This window comes from Chionomys nivalis, chromosome 13 (genome assembly GCF_950005125.1).
Source record: "Chionomys nivalis chromosome 13, mChiNiv1.1, whole genome shotgun sequence".
NCBI lineage: Eukaryota > Metazoa > Chordata > Mammalia > Rodentia > Cricetidae > Chionomys > Chionomys nivalis.
The window spans coordinates 27,307,277-27,327,463 of NC_080098.1; the positions used below are offsets into that span (position 1 = coordinate 27,307,277).

The 20,187-nt window shown below is 46.1% G+C and overlaps 1 protein-coding gene across 2 annotated transcripts; it reads left to right on the forward strand.

The window, feature by feature from the left end:
* The first annotated feature begins 17,428 nt into the window (after positions 1-17,428).
* LOC130886236 (calmodulin-4-like) lies at positions 17,429-17,882 on the forward strand. Of its 2 annotated transcripts, XM_057788211.1 has the most exons (2): positions 17,436-17,462; positions 17,502-17,882. In XM_057788211.1, the coding sequence occupies exons 1-2, from the start codon at positions 17,436-17,438 to the stop codon at positions 17,880-17,882; spliced, it is 408 nt and encodes a 135-aa protein (XP_057644194.1). The 2 variants fall into 2 exon arrangements, with proteins under 2 accessions (XP_057644192.1, XP_057644194.1); XM_057788209.1 differs by having other exon boundaries at positions 17,429-17,882.
* Positions 17,883-20,187: the final 2,305 nt, after the last annotated feature.

Genomic DNA, 20,187 nt, shown 5'->3' on the forward strand with positions numbered 1-20,187 from the left:
TCTTTAGTTACTTCTTGTTTGAGACTGATTTCTTACCTGGTGCATGACACAGGGAGAGCTTGAGGATTTTTATCCTCAGTTCCTCAAATTTTTATCAGCAACTGTCCATCGGAATACCCTTATAAGTATTCCTTTAGTAATTAAGCACAGTTGAATTTGTAGGGGATGCGTGGTTTTGGTTGTTGATCTGGGTGATCTTTGGGTGGCTTTTTGATGTCTTGTGTGAATTATCAAGATTCCTACGTGGCCTCATCATGGGCTAAGATGGAGACCCAATGAATCACTGTATGGAATTAAGTTGTGGTTGGTGTGATTGAAATCGGATAAGTAACCAGGTAGAGCATCTTTTTGGATTCAAAGGAGAATGGCTTCCCCATAGTTTGAAGGCTTCTGCCTGATCATAAGGTAAAGTTCACCAAGTGCTGAAGAACTGAACAGCTGGGCTGTGTTAAGAGAATTCAGGACTTCTTAGTTTGAGGTCCACATGTTGAGGCCTACTGTTTCCTCCAGGAGGCTGGTTTACGTCAGCACCAGGCTGCTCTGCCTAGTGCTAAGGTTACCTTCTCAGCAGCTAAGTTTATTAGGTTACTGGATTGCTGAGTGTTTAGTTGGAAGCATCACCCCAGCTCCCTAACACCCTTTTATACAAAGAGTGTGGAATATTATAGTCAGGGGGCCTCATCCCAGCCTCCTGGCATCCATCTTTGGAATACTGGGCAGGAACTCCATTTCAAACCCCTCCCCTGGGAGTTGCCTTAGTCCAAACTCCACCTCTGAAAAAACTTGTCAAATGGTGATCCCTCCCCAGGGAGGGTCAACACCACTCCTACAGGCTACTTAAACTGTCTCCCAGAGAATGAACACGAACAAGTGGTCTCCTCCCCTTCCCCTTGCCAAGCTTTCCCAGTGCTACCAGGGAGCATTGCATTAAACATGGGCATCTTTTAGTCAATTTAATTTGGTCTGATTGGAATTATTTGCGTCAGCAGAGAGGCTCGTCTAAGAAATATTCCTAACACTGAGGTCATCTCTCAGAGCACCCGAGGCACCTGTTCTAGGGAGTTAGAAGGGACCCCAAAGTGGACTGTGCTTAATTTCCAAGAACAGGTTTGAATACATCAGAAATAAGTGATCTCTCCAAACACAAGCAACTTGGCAGCAGGTTTCATTTATAAATAGTCAAATAAGTAAAAAATCTAATCTCAGACTTCTTACTTTCCCTGGAAGAGGCTGGTTGTTTTGTGATATTTGAACTTTTTAGGGAAATTGAGAAGGGCTCTCTTGCTGACTTCTTCTGTGCTGGGATGATGGATAAAAGCTGATGGGGGAAGTGTGGACAGAAGTGACATCAGAGGAAGGAGAGGAATGGCAGGTCTTGGCAGCTGTTCACCTGTGTGAACTACTCACCTTTTGAAACTGACTTTGGAGATTTTGAAAAAAAAAAAAGAAGAAAAGCAAGAAACAGAAATATTAAATAGGATGATATTACTGGGCCTCGGGGCTACTACAATTATCTTTTTACCAAAGTGTATTCTTTATTTCGATGCAGGGCCTCATGTAGCCCAGGCTAGCCCTGAACTCTTAATAAGTTGAAGATAATCTTGAACTCCTAATTCTCTTTTCTTTAATCTTCTGATTATAGGCAATATCACATCCAGATGTTAGGGATTAACCCCAGGACTTTCTGCATGTTAGGCAGGCACTCTACCAACTGAGCTGCCAGCTTCTGATGCAAGCTCTTGATGCATAATTGGGATAAGTAGGATTGCTCATTGATGAAAGCCTCAGCAGCCAAAGCTAATTGCCACCAAGAAAACAAGTTGATCTTCCCTGAGGCAGACGGCTCATTAAGAGCTCTTGTTCTAAACTCCAAGTCTTTGAAGTTTATGGTTGTGATAAAAGCTTTAGCATTTAGTTCAAGAGTCTATGTGTGTATATGTGAGCATCTATATGTGCACATGTGTGCATATGTGCATGTGTATACAATCCCGTGTGGGTCAACTATCCATTTGGGAGTATGTTTCCCAGAGGTTGATGAGGGCAGGAAACACATTGCCTGGGTGAGGGGTTTGAGGGAGGCAACATGACTCAAAAAGGTGCCCCATTTTACCTGTGCTCACTCTAGCTATCTACCCAGCAGTTTTCAACCATGTTCTTTGAAATCATGAACCTCAAGAGAGATCTTTTAGTAAGGATAGGAGCCAGAGGTTCACTCTCCTCCTTCCCTCTCCCCACAGCCACCCAGGGAAGCTCTCATCTTCATGTGTGGCTCCGAACCCTCACCTAAGTAACACAGTCAGTCACAAAGGCAGCATACAGGCCCCAGGGGAATGTGTGCTGAGGCATGGAACTCAGAAGAGCATCTGAGTCACCGGCATAGCAAGAGTTGAAGGAATGTGAATTATTGTTTTCAAATACCAGTGATCCATTTTAACATAAAGTTAGAGCCATTTTCATGGAGCCATACTTTCAAGGTCTTCCCTCATCCTAATATGATTTCTGAAAGGACTCATTTGTGAATCCCCTTAAGTATTAGGGTTTCACTGTATGATTTCATGGGAGGTACATTCTAGTTCCGAATGTTCATAGAAAACACTGAAATTTCTGTATGCTTTTGTAAAGTAAAGAAGTCAGACAGTTTCTGACTTAATCTCTGAAGCAATATGGAGGCGATCGAAAAAGCCCCACCCAAGACTGAACATTCAATTTTGACAGCAGGCCAAATTTGGTGAGTCAGAGAAAGGATGCCCCCAGGAAAGGAGGTAGTTACTCAAGTGGCGGAAAGGGCAGAGACAGGAAGGAGGGGGGAAATGGCTTAGGAAAGGCTTGGAGGCAGGAGTAGGAGTGACCCTGAGAGGAGAGGGTAAGGGGGGGAGTGGTGTTCAGTCTCACTTCTTGGTGGCCCAAGGGAACACAGTAAACAAGCCTAACAGAACTTGAGCAGAAATGAGGTTGTCTGGGATGCAGACACCCGAGCTGTATGTAGCCTTAGATTGGCCAAAAGCATGCTGTGATGTGTTTCTGCAGCAGGGGGGGTTAGGAAGGAGGGGTAAGTCAGAATGAGAAGGAAAGAAGGAAAGAGGAAGAGAAGACGGGGACAGAGTTTGTCTGAAGGAGCTATTCACACTGTCTTCTGTAACGCCTGCCTTTTGTGAGCCTCAGATAAGGAACAAAGAGAAATCACACATTGCTTTTCTAAGAACATGAAACTAGTCACGTGTTCCTAGAGATTCTACCATGAGTTCCACTGAGATGGGTCCAGGCCTAGAGTCAGACAGCTACATTTTTGGAGAAGAGAGAGAATTTGCAAGGCATAATAGGATTAGGTTGGGTAAAAAGGGACTCAATACATCAGAACTTTGTATTAACTTAATCATTTGTTTACCTGTCTATCCATAACCATCAGGTTACTTTGTACCATGAGACCATCTTCATTCTTGTTCTTAGGCTGTCCAGGCGGTTTCAACAGGCTCCCACTTTCAAGGAACTGAGGCTAGCAGCAGTTCTTAGAGTGCCCGCAAAAACTGTGGCTGCACAGGCTTGACACGGTGGAGCAGTCAGGAAAGGGAGCTCATATTTGAGCTTTGTGAAATACTCACAGATCCCCATTCATGAGGTCTCTGTGTAAAAAGATGGACTGCATCTTCTGGAAGCTGGTATGTCTTTCCCATCAGCTCTGCAGAGCAGCCGACGACGTGTGTGTGAGCCGCTCCTAACTTCTACACCAGACAGGGAAAAGCAGCTACAGTCTATTCTAGAAGGACTCAGAGAGAAGCTCCTGATGCAGTTGACATGAGATGCCATGGAAAACGTAGGACAGGTCAAAGCTGGATTTGAGCTCATTACACTGCCCTTTCATCCAAATGCCTTTCTTTAAGCAAGTCAGAACCTGCAAGCCTGTGAATCCTATCTCTATAAAAGAACCCTTTTTGGAAGGCATTTCCCATGCTTAGGGGAAAATACTATGGCCTAAGGAAACCACATGACTGTAAATCCACATATTTCAAATTGATTTGGAGGACTCAAGTTGTAAAAGTTTACTCCCTTATAAATGACAATAGCTTGGAATGCATTGGCAAAGGGGGGTTGTACTGGAATGAATATGGGGTTATTGGGGAAAAAAGTCATGTCATGAGTAAAAGCAAGACATCTGTCTGATCATGAATCATGTGTAGAATGGAGCTGATGTGTAGAGTTGACGTGAGGGGGTGGTGGGGGTGGGATGGGGGTTGAGGAGGAGGAGAAAATTCCCATCATATTAGAAAGTTATTAAAACAGAGGACCAGTTCTTCCTGAAGGAGAACTAGGCATGACCCAGGTGGTGTATACCCATGATCCCAGCACGTGAAAAGCAGAGGCGAGATCATCAAGGTTATCTGAAGCTACAGAACAAATTCAAGGCAACCCTGGGCTATGACACCTTCTCTCAAGAAAGAAAATGGAGAAAAGCTGTTGTCTTTTAAGATACAGGGATACATTTCTTAAAGAATAAGTTCTGGGCTAGAGAGATGGCTCAGTGGTTAAGAGCATGTGTTACTCTTACAGAAGACCCAGGTTCAGTTCCCAGCATCCACATGGTGGCTCACAACAATCCTTCCCTCCCTGCAGTTCCAGGGGATCTGATGCCCTCTTCTGAACTCTCAAGGCACCAGGCATTTGAGTGGTACACTTGTATACATGCAGGCAAGACACTCAAACACATCCACCAAAATAGATAAATCTAAAAAGATTTCAACCAAACAAGAAAAAGGAAATTCCAAACCTCCCCTGGAATCGACTTATTTTCACGTTTCCCAGCACAGACACTGAGAAGCAAAAGCAAAGAATCTGGAATAAAATTAAAGTGAAAAGTAAAATCACGAAGTGATTTGTAACCAAGCTTTGGTTAAGTTGTCAAGAAGATCCAATAAGACTCTATGGTTTTTTTCTCACAGAATGTTCTAGATTGCTCACATTCAGAGATGATGATTGATGAAGTGATATTATATAAGAGTTTTATTTCTCAAAAAAAGTTATTTTAGGAGACAGGCTCTCACTATGTAATACTAGCTGGCTGGAATTCATTATATAGACCAGGTGGCCTCAAGGTTCACAGAGAAATGCCTGCCTCTACTTCCCAGTGCTGGAACTACAGGCATGTGTCATGACATCCAGCCAATGATAAAGTTCTTGATGATAATGCCCCCAAAGACTGCACAGAGACGTTTTGAGAACCTTCTACCTACAGACTATATTTACCAGATCTTTGACTTTAAACTGACTCTACACAGATAAGGGCATTGCCAAAGCCCTGTTTGTACTGGTCAGGAGGCAAAGCTGAGGCCACATGGCCATCTCCACATCCCAACATCTTACCATCACTCCACAGCCATCTTCTAAAAGTTTCTGGTCAGTTCCAGGGTCCTGATTAGAGTTATGGAAGTATATGTGACTAAGGGAGAGTGTCTACTGTGTGTCAGGGCAGGAAGCTTTGTTGCCAGGTCTTATCTTGTGTGTGTGTGTCTTGTGTGTTTTCAGCAGTTTAAGAAGGAAGTTGAAGTTGCAAGATGAATAGACTATGCTGCCAAGCACAAGAGACTAGATTCAATTTCCCAGGTCACCCCAGACTAGTTCTGTGACATCACTAAGACTCAATGGCTTAGCCTGTAAAACAAGAATAAATTAAGACGACACAGTGGGGTCACATATAAAGCCCTTAGCACGGCAGCTGGCACAGAGAGAGTTCATTCACTTCACCCCTCTCTCAGGTAAATGGGACAGCAGTGACATCAGTGTGGCCCTGCCCAGTTCAGGTAACAAGGTGTTGCCAGGCTGGAATGAACACTTCGGTAAAGGATAAAACTGATGGCAGCTTGTACTCTGGAACGCAAGCTCAAAAGGTTTCCAGAAACCCCCTACAAAGGGCACCACGAATCCTAGGGACCGTGTTTACGTGAGGCACAGAGCTGTTTTGCAGCTGACATGGAAGTGTCGCTGTCACTTATGTATCACAAGCTAGATAAAGTTGACCTGAAGTTCCAGAGTCACTTCCCCAGAGAAGGAAGCAGGAAGGAGCAACAGCTCTGATTGTAGCAGGCTGGGCGAAACTGTGGGGTGCCAGGGAGGCCAGGCGAGGATTCACACAAGAACACTGAGAGTTTTATCAAGTGGGAAGAGGAAAAAAAGAGATGTGATCAGCTTTGCCAATGAAGTTTAGGTTCTCCGGGTAGCAGAAACGGGAACATACTTGAAAGTGTAAACTAGTTAAGAAGAGAAGAAGGCAGAGTAGAAGGAGGGGGAAAGAAACAGATGGGGTGGTGACAACAGACATTTCGATTTTTTAAAATTATTATTTGTAGTGTGTGTGTGTGTGTGTGTGTGTGCGCGCGCACACGCCATACACTCATGCCAAGAGTGTTCAGGTATCAACGGAAGCAAGAAGAAAGCACTGTATCCCCTGGAATTGGAGTCACAGGAGCTGTGAGTTGCCTGACATCAGGGAGAGCACTCTTAACTGTGGAGCCATCTTTTCAACTGATATTCGGGTTTGTAAGAAAGTGATACAGAGCTCTTTGGAAAACTTTATGCAAGCCCCAGTCTCTGGCCTCCATCTTTGGAGGCCTGGTCCCTGTGTTGCTCACATTCCCGGCTTCTCGGTTTCCCCTCAGGGCCACCCGAGAGCGCAAGAATCCCATTAAACCTGGATATTTTTTAATTTGGCTTGTTGTGATTTGGCTTGTTTGGGATTTTTTGCATCAGCAGAGAGTTCACGTTAGGAAAATTCCTAACACTTTAGTGGTGGGTAAAATTTGGCAAACACGTGGCATGGTATATTGTTTATGATTGTTTTAGTTTAGTTTCTGTTGCTGTGATAAACTGTGGGGTGCCAGGGGAGGGAAGGTTTTATTTGGCTTAAGGGTTACGGTCTATTGTCAAGGAAAACCAGGGCAGGAACTAGAGCAGAGACAACAGAAGGGTGCTTCCTACTGGCTTGCGTCCCTATGGTGTGTTCAGCCAGCTTTCTTCTCCTTCTCATGACCACCAGCCCAGGGGTGACACCACCCACAGTGACCTGGGCCCTCCCACATCAATCATTAATCAAGAAACTTCTGTATAGACATGATTACAGGACAATCTGATGGAGGCAATTCCTCGGTTAAGGTTCCCTCTCTCCTGGTGACTCCAGTTTGTGCCAAATTGACAAAAAGTAACCAGTACAGTTATTGAACATCTATCCAACACTGGGGAAAGTCTAAAAGATCTGGGGGACAAAAGGGTGCAAAACATTATAGTCTTCTAAAATAGTCTATTACAGAAGTCCATAGTAATGGCCATTAATGTGGGGAATGATGAGGTGGGGGAGACAGATGGGAGTCCAGAGAACTAGCCAATATCTGGGTACAAACAGGAGTCATGAGCACATAAGAAAGTTATTGTACCAGATGGGGAGTTTACATTATACATATTTAAATTATGGTTTCCCCACTGAGGAGTGGATTTTTGTCTCTTTGTCTCTTTCTCTCTCTCTCCTTCTTAGTTTCTCAATTTTTGAAGCGTGGCTAATCATGACTACCCCTGGATCTAGAGGGAAGGCTCATTCACACAGGGACATTAGGCATGTCCTTGAGAAGTGAGGGACCATACTCAAAAAACAGATTCCTCCCCTTCAACCTAGACATTGTAAAGAGTAAAGAAAGGCTGGGAGTCTCTACACACCACTGCGTGGAAGGGGAACCCTTAGCTGTAAAGAGGCCCATTTTCTGATGTGTTTCCTTGCAGCTAGCCCTAGAACTGTAGGCTCAATTCCACCAAGTTCAGGCGCACCCAGCCCCTGTGAGGCTTAGGCATTTTGGCAAAGGGATGGCTCTGCCTTGAATCTGATTAGGTTACTTGGTCAATTGACTTGATCCTCTGAAGCATCATCCGTGACAAGGCCAGCCCTAACTACATTAACAGGATTGCAAAGGTAATGCCCTTTACAATTTGGGTTACCTCACACCCAAATTGATCCCCTACCGCGTGATGAACACATCCACTAACCTCTGACCTGATCTCTATATGTATGCATTGATAGGAAATGAGGCAGAAGATGTCCTGGGAAAGGCTTGGTAGCAGAAGTGGGGCTTCCGTTCCACCAGCTGGACAGGGAGGGGATAAAGGGAAGAGAGGCCACAGAGGGAGGAAAGTTGATGGAGAACTGGGCTTCAGAGGTAGCAGGGTTTCTTTCTTAGGATGGGGTTAGCTATTGTATCCCCACAGGAGTTCACTGCAGGCTCTGCCTGAGCTAGTTGGCCTCCAGCTGGAGCCCATTCTTCCTCTACATCATGAACCTACAAACCTGTGGCCAAACCTGTTAACTATCTTCATTTCTTGGTTCGGGGCTGATCTCAGAGAGGAAAAGGCCAATGCACATCCCTTCTTCTCCCTCTCCTCTGGGGTGACCCATCTCCCCATTCTAGAGAAGACTGTATCAGCAAGCAGTCTCAGGACCCGCACTTCTCTGAGTCTTCTAGGTGACAGCCACCCAAGTTAGGAGCATGTGGTTTCTGCTGGATGGGCTTAGAAGGTTTGCACAGGAACATTTTCTATACTGGCCCCTTCCTCTACCATGGGTCCCCTGGTTGTAACCCCACACAACATCCCTTCTCTGATCACATGGCCATGCCCTTTCTCACTTTCCTGAACCCGTACCCAACCTTAGGATCAGTCTTTCTTTGCTTTGCAACGGTAGAACCCAGGACCAGGCAGTGAGCAATAGAGACTCTGATACATCATTCATCCATTCATGGTCAACTCCCAGCTCTTCTTAGCAACTGTTGAGAAAAAGGAAGGTCTAAAGGGGTTTGATCTGTGGATGAAGATGGTAATCCACCCTTCCACCTTTGTACCATAAATTACAGCTACAAAGAATTGCCGTAATCACCTTTTCAATTCGTTTTTCACAATGGCCCCATAATTTATAAAGGCTGGAGATTATTGGCTTCATTTTCAGTTGCCCATAACTGAATGAACTGACAAGAACCGTCGTTTCTCAAAAGGCCTAAAGCTAGCAGGCCACAGGGTCAAATCATAAGTGAATCACTCTGACTCCTGGTTAGGGTCTTTCTCAGAAGTTGGGAAGACGGCTCTGTAAACTGCTTACCATATAATATGAGGACCCAAGTTTCAAAATAAATCCAGAGCTGGTGGCACATGCTTGTACTCCCAGCACTAGGGCGATGAGGACAGACTGATCCTTGGGCATGCTGGCTAGCCAGCCTAACTGAATTTGCTGAGGCTACCCCAAGCTAATGAGAGGCCTTGCCTGTCTCAAACAACAAGGTCTGATAGCTCCTGAGGAATGATACCTAAGGTTTTCCTCACATTTGTGTACATATATGTGTACATGTACCGCCCCAACACACATGTATGTACTTGAATACATGTGTAAACATACACAAAATAACAAAGAAACATCTTTTCCTGGGACCCAGTCTTTCAGAAGTTCAAGCAGTTTAGCTTCTTGGTCACCTCTTACTCTTTTTTCCCAACCTTTATTCTCTTTGGGGAAAGCCAGTAAGTACCTTTCTCCATGGCTCCTGCTATATTTCTTTGACACTGAGTGAGTTCCTTGGTCAGAGGTAACGAATGCTATGTGGAATAGCAAGCTGGCCCGCCTTAAATCCCTGCCTTGAAATCCTCCAGTGATGTACTGGGACTCAGAACTGTCAATTCAACAAACCCCTTCCTCCCTTCAGTTGCCCTTCGGTCAGGGAATTGGACAAAGTAACAGAGATGACACGAGGAGAGAAATTCTTCTGTTCTCACTTCTGGGGTGCAGGGTCCATTTCATGTTCTTTAGAAGAGTCTCCCCTGGGTCTGGTGAGGAGTTACAGGAGCGAGGGCCGCGGGAGCGAGGGCCGCGGAGAGGCTCCTCGTCCATCAGTCTTCAAGCCACAACAGCATTGAGGGTAAAGAAAATAAACTACCACCCCCCAACTTAACTGAGTTATTTTTAATATGGAGCTTTAAACAAATGCCTCATCTCTGAGGCCCCCTCTTCTCCCCACAGCTGCTCCATACCTCAACCACACAGCCTCAGCTAAGCCTTGACTCCATCCTACCAGAAACACAGCAAAGCCAGCATGGTGCCATTTCATGGAAATTTGTGTGTTTTTCTAAGCTGGGCTCATGAATTCTGAGTCCTGGGGAATGTGACAAAATTGTGGGGTCACTGCGTTATTACAAGACAGGGAAACCAGACCACTTCCCACATGCCTGTGTAGGCTACACATAGTCTATACTTTGCTTCTTTAATAGACCAAGAATTTCCCCAAAGTGAGTACATTGGCTGACTTAACTTTCGTGGCACTTCCATGACATGCTTTGTCTTTTAAAATATGCAATAAAATTGCTAAAATTGCCTTAGTATATATAGAGGATTGGTTCTGGGACTGTCTACCCCAAGATACTGAAATACGATGATGATGATAATGTGCTATATATAAAATGGTATTGGGTGTGTATATAATTTAAGTGTGCCTCCTGTATTTTTGCTTTAGGTTTTTGAAGGCAGGGACTTACTATGTAGCTACAGCTGCCTTGAAACTCACTGTGTAGATCAAGCTGGCTTCAGACTTGTAAGTCCTCCTGCCTCTCCCCCAAAAGTGTGCATATCATACCAGATATGGCACTTCTATATGCTTTAAATTATTTCAGATTTACTTACTATACATAATACAATGTAAAATGTGCTATGGGAACCAGCTGTGTGTAGTTGAATGCATTAATAGTTGTCCCTCATTGTTTGGGAAATAAGGACAAGGGAAACCATCTCTAAGTGTTCAGTACAGATGCAAGTTTTAAAGAAATATTCTTTAGCCAGGGGAGGAGGTGGGGATAAAAGAGGTCTCATTCAGAGCTGAGCACTCAATCTTTTAACACTGTGGCCAGCTCCATGTCTGTGTTGACTATTGTCCACAGCTTCTTATGAGGAACTAGAGCTAGAGGCATTGATAGCTGCTGGGCCAAGGAAAAAGCTCATTCTTCTTAAAATGTGTTCCCGCTGGCAGTTCCTGTGCTCAGTCTATGGCTCCACCCCCACGCATACATGGACAGCGCTATCTAGACTTAGTAGGTTATAAGTTATATTTTTTCAAACGCACATACACACACACCCAAAAATATGAATTTAGAAAGGAAACCTGTTGGGGAGGATATTGAGGAACGTGGAGGAGTGGAATGGGGGTGGTAGATATAGTCATATTTTGTTGTGAATATATATAGGAAATTCTCAAGAGTAAGGAAAAATATAATTAAGAAATATTTCCTCTCTGTTGTTAGTTGACTTCGTGATCATAGAAGCCTTGGGTGAGATGAGTCAATTAAGTAGGGGCAGATATTGTAACCTTTGCTTCATAACTCCTGAGTTTCTAATTACTTAAATCTATTCCCTGCTTACACGTGACTGTAAGAGTCTGCCTACCTGCACCAAAGGCCCTTTGTGCCTAGGTCACAGTAACCAGTATGATGTGGGCGTCCCCATTTTCATCCAGTGTGCTGGTCCATGGCAATCTCCATGTTTCTGAACACGATCCTGAACCCATGATCTGTCCCTAGATGAAAGTAGCTGATTTTCAAACTGTTGACCGGAACTTTCGGTTATGCTTTGAGTTCTGTCACTCAAAGAACCCAAGAACACAAGGCTCACTGAGAGAAGACCACGGAAGAGGGGCAGGTGGCAACCGTCCCCTGGAAAAGGGCAGCGGACTAGGACTGTTCCAGGTGTGGCCGACAGACCCCACAGAAGTCTGTGCACGATGCTGCGGTGTGGCAGAACTGAGCATGTTTGGCTACTGGGGTGCCGATGCACCTGACTCCCTATAATTGACTAGGAGTGAAGCGCGTGACCTACCCCAGAGAGTTAATCTAGATGATTAGATAAAATAGCTATTAGGAGGATACTTCACTCAGGGCTGGGAGTGTGGCTCTGTTGATAGAGTATTTTCCTAGCTGTCATGAGTTCCTGACTTCAATCCTCAGCACTGGACAAACCAGATCTGGTGGTGCAGACCTAAGACTAATATTTGGACAGCAGAGGCAGGGGGATGAGAGAGTCAGTGTCATTCTAAGTGAGTTTGAGGCTTGCCTGAGTACATAGGCTCCTGTGTCAAATAAGTAAAATTATATAAATGTACCATCAAATAAAATATATTTTAAAGATCTCTCCAAAAATTTCTCATAGAAGTCTTTGTGACTAGGCACTGTGTCTGTGGGAAAGGAGCCCATACATGAACCCTGGGTTGGGGACACAAAGCAGTGTGTGTTCTGCCAGGTTCCCAGGTATGTCACTGATGGGTAAGAGTGGGAAGGGCTGCTCTTACCAACTAACCCAACAAGTTCAGGCAGACCTCAAGCATGGAATAAATAGCAGCTCTGACCAGCCCAAGGCTTCTCCTCACCTCAGAACCCTTGGCTTAAGCTCCGTGAGAGCAGGGCCTCAGCACCCTTCCCAGGGGACTCTAGATGACACCAACAGTGCAGCAGGGAACCAAACGTCTGAGTCTTCACCCTGAGATTGCTTTCTGTCATCTCTTCAATCCATTCAACACACACACATGTGGCCGACGCTGAGGCAGGAACCACCACCCTTAATAGCTGTAAAATCGGTGCTTAAGAAAACTGACGGTGATTGAGCTAAGGAAGCTGTGCCCTGTTCTCTCCCATAGATCATGTCCCAGTGAGATGAGGTGACCCCACCCAGACTCCTTAGTTCCCTGGGGGGACAGCCTGTTGAGTCCACACCATGGAGGCTCAGGTGTGAGGAAGGTGAAATCAGGTTCCTGCAAGTCCCAGGTCACAGAGGAGTCTCTGCCATGGTCTGTGTTTCCCAGCCTGTTAGACCGGTTTCTTTGGGAGTGTTTCACATACAGAAGCCAAACGGTCATGGAAGGATTGGGTATTTTGTGTGTCTGCTCCTAGATAAAGCCCTGTGGATGCAGGAGTTGACTTTAACCATTTGTCCTGAACACCTGAGCAGGAATATCGCTATCACACACCTCCTCCCAACACCTGTACACACAACCACACAAAACCTGCAAACACATATGTGCATGTGTGCATATGCACACATAGTATACAAGGCACACACGTGAATACACTGCATACATACCGTTCTTGTTTGCTTTTTCCTTCTATGGTAAAGACTGTGACCAAAAACAACTTGGGAAGGAGAAGATTTATTTCAATGTATAGTTTCTAGACCATCTTGGAGGGAAGTCAGGGCGGCATCAAGGCAGGAACCGAAGCAGAGATCATGGATGATAGCTGCTTACCGGCTTGCTCCCAGTGGCTAGCTCAGTTTGCATTCTTATACCTCCCAGGACCTCCTGCCCAGGGGTAGAACTGCTCCCAGTGTGCTGGAACCTCTGACATCAATCATTAATTAAGAAAGGCTCACCCACCCCTCCCCCCAGATTGACCTGCAGGTCAATCTAGTGAACAACATAGGGCAGGTTTTTACCGCTCCTCTGCCACCTGCAGAAGCCTTCACCTGGCCTCACGAAGGGCTCGCACTACGTAGCCAGGGCTTTAGTCATTCTCCCTAGGAAGATTCCATATGTTCTCGAGGCTATAAACTGAGGGGGCATGAGCTAGGACACACCCTAGGCAGAGTTCTCCTCTACTACCCAAGCCCAAAGGCTCAAGCCTGCCTGCACACCTGCTGGATCCAGTCTCTCCTTCTGCTAACCACAGACTTACCTCCTTTCTCACTGGTTTCCGGATGTTCCTCATCAACAAATCTCACTTGCTCAGTTTAGGTTCTCTCCCCCTGAACACATAGCCTGTGTTGCTCACGAGGGCAGCCACCTGTGTCAGTCGCCGACTCCAGGGTCAACCACCGTACCTGGAACAGATCTAGTGCTATCTTCTCTTCTCTTGATGGTCTGTCAGTTTCCTTCTCACATGTTCCCCCGCTTTGTGACAAGGAGCAAGCCCCGTAGCCTCCAGCTACTCATGAAGGAATAATTTCCATTGTTTCTTTATTACTTAGGAGCCTCATGTGAGGGGCAGGTGTCATAGCTACAGGCAATCATGAAATGGTGACATTTCTAGTCCCCATTGTTCTCCTTCCTACAAAAGTCCTACACAGAACCACACTGGCACATTAATTCACCTAATGAAGAATGGCGGGATTGAAGTGGGTTTGGGCAGCACATGACACATTGTTCCCTTTCTCAACCTATAGTTTGACTCTGAAGTTCTCTGGAATGGCCGTCAGCACTGATGACTTCCACCCTTGGAAGTTAAGCCATGCAGTTGACAACTCACTTACTGAGGCGGGAGACTTGGTGGGAAGGAATAAAGAAACCATTTCCGTGTTTACACGCGGTGAAGCATGGCCCATCAGAGGAAGCAGCGCCCACGTGGCAGGAGGAGGGAGAAGCCTTTCCTATGACTCCTAGTCATAGGTTTTTCCTTCTGAAGATACCATTTCTTCATCTGGAATATGGAATGTGGGCATCACATGATTGCCTTTTCTGTGCTATGACATCGCTCAACGAGATCTTTTGTTTTTGGTTGGTAGTGGGGATGAGAGTCAGGGCCTTACACATGCTAGCTTTATCCTCAGCTTTATCCACCCCTGAACTTTATCCCCAGCCCAGTTCAATTCCTTCCTTCCTTCTGCTCTGGCCATTCTTTCTGTGTATGTTGTTTGTGTGTGTGTTGTGTGTAGTCATTCATGTGACATCAAGAGGTTGATGCCAGGTGTCTTCCTCTATCGCTCGATTGCTTCCTCTGTTGTCTTATTGTTCAAGGCAGGGTCTCGTGATGAACCTGGTGCTCACGGATTTAGCTCTAGCTGTTCAGAAAGCCCTAGTGATCCTTTTATCTCTACCGCTCCGGTGGTGGAACTATAAACATGTACCTGACTTTTTACAAGGATCCTGTGCTTTCATGGCAAACACTTTGACAACAGAGCCATCTTCCCAGTTTCATAGATTCCTTTCTAAATAGAGTTGACATTTTAAATGAAATGGCATTTTTTAGCTGAGTGGTGATGGTTCACTACTTTAATCTCAGCACTCGGGAAGCAGAGGCAGGCAAATCTCTGAGTTTGAGGCCAGCCTGGTCTACAAAGCAAGTTCCATGACAGCCAGGGCTATACAGAGAGACCCTGTCTTGAAACACACACACACACACAAAAAAAAAAAACCAAACAAAAACAAAAAAAAGGAATGACATTGGTTGATGTTCAAAATCTGCTAACATTCAGAGACTTGGCCTATTTGACTTATCTACAACCTCAAAGTAGATGTGATTTTTGGTGTTTCTGTTGTTCAAATAAGAAAGGTATGATAATGAAAAAAATGCGCTCTCCATTCACGTAGATACTGTTTGAGGCTTCCACCAAAGGCAAACCAGCTTGTCCTTGAGTGTGGGGCTTATCATACAGCAGCCATGTTTTCTGAACTTTTTACTTTGGCCTTAATTAATCTCCTTAGATATGGTAGGTGTATCATCTTTGCTTATGGATGAAAACATTGGCACATATTTGGCCGGATTAACAATGAATCCAGAAGCAGAATGAGAAAATCTCCTAACATTGAATGATAAGTATTACTTAACCAAAGGAGCATAATAACACAGCGATTATTAAGTATTTGCTTTAATCACAGGCTCTACTAAGATGAGAGAAAAAAGACTTTTCAAGTATAGATGTATATCTTCAAATATTCTTTAAAAATAAACAAAGGAGCTGTGTTGAAGCTTGTCATTAAAGGCCCCACCTTTCCTGTATCTCTCACCAAGCAGGATGCTGCCTTACTCTGTTATCCGGGTTGGAATGACATTCTCCACCCAGAACTGGTTGTCAGCTTCATTGAGAAATTGGTGACTTAATATTTATTGAGGCCGCTGTATTTTTCCAGCACGGAGCTGAGACAGCACTTCTTCTTGAAGAGGTTTTTGGGAAATAAACTATCTAACTGGAGCCTTTCTCTTTTCCTCTCCCTCTCCATCCGAGGCTCCCTGGACACAGTGGGGAGTCAAAATGGAGTGCCAAAGGGTCTGAGTATTCTGAAGTGAAGTCTGGCTTCAGTGCAGAGATGAGGGGACTGCTCGGTCCATTTACCTGGTTGAAACAGAAAAGGCAGAATTTGTTAAGTTTCTCAGAAAGAGAATGATTAAGTTTGTTCCTATGGTTCAGGCAAGAGTGGAGGATAGAAACCCAAAAGTTGCTTTCTTGAAATTCATATTGGACACTCCATGACAAATGTCCGCTCACACGTCCACCCACCACTGAAAAATCTTAGGGACTACTTAAGACTATAGTATTGAGGTCTTCGTCTAAATCCTCCTGCTCCAGGTTGTGTAGGGATGGGTTTCCTTCCAGCAGGCAGACTACACACAGAAGGCCATGGGTAGGGGTGTCCCTAGTGGATTAGTATGCTTAGGTTTGACACAAAAAATCCCCATGGGGTCAAATTACTATCACAGCTGGACTTTGCCGGCCACACATTGCCTTCCAGTGCCCAAGCAGCACCCAGGCAAGACGCTCCAATCTCAGCTGTTTCCTACCCTAAGCATGGAATGAATGTCTCTCATCTCCAACAGAGAACAGTCTGGAGAACACTGGACTTGGCTGTGGAATTGTAGGTCTCACTAGGGGAGATAAAAAGCCTTTCCTCTCGCCTCTAAAATCACACTTCACATACATGTTTGTTTTTTTATAAACGATGACTCTGCAGTAGAATGCAACCCAGATCTTTCCTTTCTGGGTGCAAAAGACAGTCCTAGCCTCTCTTCTTGCCCTGGGCTGCAAGTGGAGTGAAGGCCATGGTTATATCCAGAAAGCCTTGGTGCTTTTCCCTCCCTCTTTCCATCAACACTTAGGACAGGCTTGAGAGGAGAAATCCTAATTTGAATCCCCATGAGGACTGCTGAGAAGAGTCCCCAAGGCAGCTTCTTCAATACCTGTGCCTCTCCAGTGTATCTCTGTAAAGATGGAGAAGCACTCTTGAAACCACCAACTTGATTAAAGCCTCTATGAAAATCACTCACAGGGGAAGAATGTCCCAGGTAGATGTTTCTGCAGCTGGGTGGTCTGCCATCAGGGCCAGGCTGGTAGTCTCTGTCCCTTTGCCCCCATACCACTTCCCATCAGTTTACCAAGGATCTTCCCATCCATCCCAATTACTTCATTTCTTGTCTGCAGCTGGTCGGTCCCTCCCTGGGAGGAGCATCTTGCCTCAGGGCAGATAGAGGGTGGAGAGCCTCCTCCCTTTGCTCCAATTGCAGAAAAGGAGGGGATTCCCATGCCAGGGCAAGGCTACCTATAGCTCAGTCCTTCAACAGACAGGGCCTCAGAACCCAGCAGCAGCCCTCTACGCTGGACCACAAACCCCAGAAGCAGTAGACTGACTCCTGGTTGACAGCACGCTTCAGAAACTCTGCGAGGTACAGAGAACACAGCCATGTCTCACGGGTTTCCTAAAGAGCAGGTGGAAGAGTTCCACGCAGCCTTTGATAGGTTTGACAAGAATAAGGACGGCCACATCAGTGTCCAGGAACTGGGCGATGTGATGAAGCAGCTGGGCAAGAACCTCTCAGAGGAAGAGCTGAAGGCGCTCATCTCCAGGGTGGACACAGACAATGATGGCACCATCAGCTTCGACGAATTCTTGGCAGCCATGGCCAAGTACAAGAGAGGGAGCACGGAGCAGGAGATGCGGGCGGTGTTCAGTGTCTTTGACAAGGATGGTGACGGGCACATCACTGTGGACGAGCTCAAGCAGGCCATGACGCAGCTGGGAGAGGAGATTTCGCAGGAGGAGCTGGACGGCATGATCCGGGAGGCTGATGTGGACAAGGATGGGAAGGTGGACTATAACGAGTTTGTGCGCATGCTCCAGGAGAAGTGAGACTGCCGGGGCGCAAGCCTCATCCCATCTCTATCTGCCTGACTCAGGCCCAACAGGCACTGTGCCTTCTTTCAGGGTTCTGCTTTCGTGTTGGGGTTATAAAGGAAAAGTCTGTGTTGGTGTATGGGAAACTACCTCATGAATGAGGAAGACTCTACTGGTCCTGGATGCTGTACCATCCGGAGCTGCTCACTAGTCCCCTCTCTGCCTGCTGAGACTCTGGGCAAAGGATGGTGTCTCTGGGCTGGTCCCTCCTCTTCCTCCTGCTGTGGATTGGGTGCTTCCTACCTCTCAGGGCTCTCATAATGGTTTAAATAAAAGGAATGCAAATTCTGTGTGCTTGGTGTTTGATTAAATAGGGAATTTCCAAGGGCTTCCAAAAATAGACTCTTTGGAGCGGCAATCCCTTTCACAGAACTGGCGGAAGAGCAGATCGAGAGGCCTTTGGTCTAGCTCCTGCCTTCCCTAGTTTCCAAGGAGGAAAGGTGAGTAGTGGCATGTGATTGGGGGTGTCAGATGGAGGAATCAGGTGTTTTGAGGTTTAAGGTCTGCCTGAGCCACTGGGTACCAGTGCCTGGGCCAGGATGGGCAGAACCAACTGCATTCCCACCCAGGAAGGACACTAGCCTTCTCACATAGTCTGTTGTGCATTAACCTTGAATAAAAAGGTGGTGAGAAATGTCTATATTTATGCTCTGTGCATGTCTATGTCCATCTGCATAAGCCTGTGCATGTGAATTGTGCATGGATGCGTTTGTCTATATTATCCATGTATGTCCACATGGGTTTATACATGTGTGCCTGTATGTGTGTAAGTATATATGTAGCTGCATGCATGTGTCCCGGTGTGCATCTGTGTATGTGCATGTGATTTTGTGTGTGCATGTATTCTGTATCTGAAATATATCAGCCTATAGATTTTTTTTTTTTTTAAAGATGGGGTCTTAGTGATGGGATCTCCTTTACAAAAGCTACAGTTATGTAGCTGGATGAGACTTGATCAGGGCCATATATGATGGACAGAGGGTGGAGAGTGGTGCCAGAAGGCGCGGGGGGTGGGGGGGGGCGGTGACAGTTCCATGGTGAAGGCAGAAAAAGCAAGGAGGAGTTCCCCAAACCACTAGTAGGACATTCATGTTCCCACAGGATAGTCTTGGCCGTGTTTGTGAGAATCTGATGTCCCTTTCCAGGATTCAGTCTGAGGGGTGCATCCAGATCAAAGGTGAAAAAGAAAGATTGAGGGCTGCAAGGGCTCCTCATCCGTGTCCAAGACAGACAAGGTCACTATGTGAACTTGGGTGGGGATTCCGCTGCCTAGTTTGGAACACTGCGCTGAGTCTTGCTTGTTGTTTAATAAACTGGGCTCTTATTTCTTCCTCCATGAAATGGGACTTCTCTCTCTCTCTCTTCCTTCCTTTATTTCTTTTTCTCTTCTCTTTTCCTCCCTCCCTCCCTCCCTCCCTCCCTCCTTCCTTTCCTCCCTCCCTCCCTCCCTCCCTCCCTCCCTCCCTCCCTCCCTCCCTCCCTCCTTCCTTCCCTCTCTTTCTCTCTCATTGTTTATCTAGTGGAACTTAAGCTCAAGTCGTCTGTGATAATTGCTCTTATCTTGTCCCAGCTGTGCCAACTCAACGGCTCTCACCTAGGGTGGGGAGAGAGACAGAACCGGCTTCTCTGAAGAGCTATTGCAAAACACTTCAGCCCAGTCAGTCCCTCCCCGCCCTCATTCTGGCACACCTGTGGTGGGTGGGCACCTGTGGAGATATGCACCTGTGGGGTGAGTGGACCAGCCTGTCTTTTCTTTTTCCCGGCTTGAGCACAGAGACTAGTGGAGTGAGGAACTGGTCAAGTTCACTAAGCGAAGTCTGCCGTTTCTTTGAGATAACTTTTATATCTTCCCCGGGGGTGGGGGGCTTACTCCCGTCTCTCTGGTCCTTACACATTGCTACCTTGTCCCTCACCTCTCTGTCATCAGATATCTGGCCCCTTTGGATACTTTCTAGCCTGCTAGGTGGAGCCTGGTTGGCAGAGGAGGGAAAGACCCAAGGCTGGAGTGTGGTGGTGCCCCGTGGGTAGAGTGAGCAGGAGAGATCCAGAAGCAAACTCCAGGCTTGCTCACCTGTGCTTCGCATATGAGAGGGAAACACCATGGGCAGAAGGGCTGGCAGAAGCTCTGATGGGAGGATGCAGAGATGGGGCAGGGCTAGCCACAGGCTGAGTGTCTAAAGTCGGATTGCTCCACGGTCAGAGAGGAAATAGTACAAGGTTTCTGGGGAAAGAAAAAATAAATATAGATAGACAAAACAGG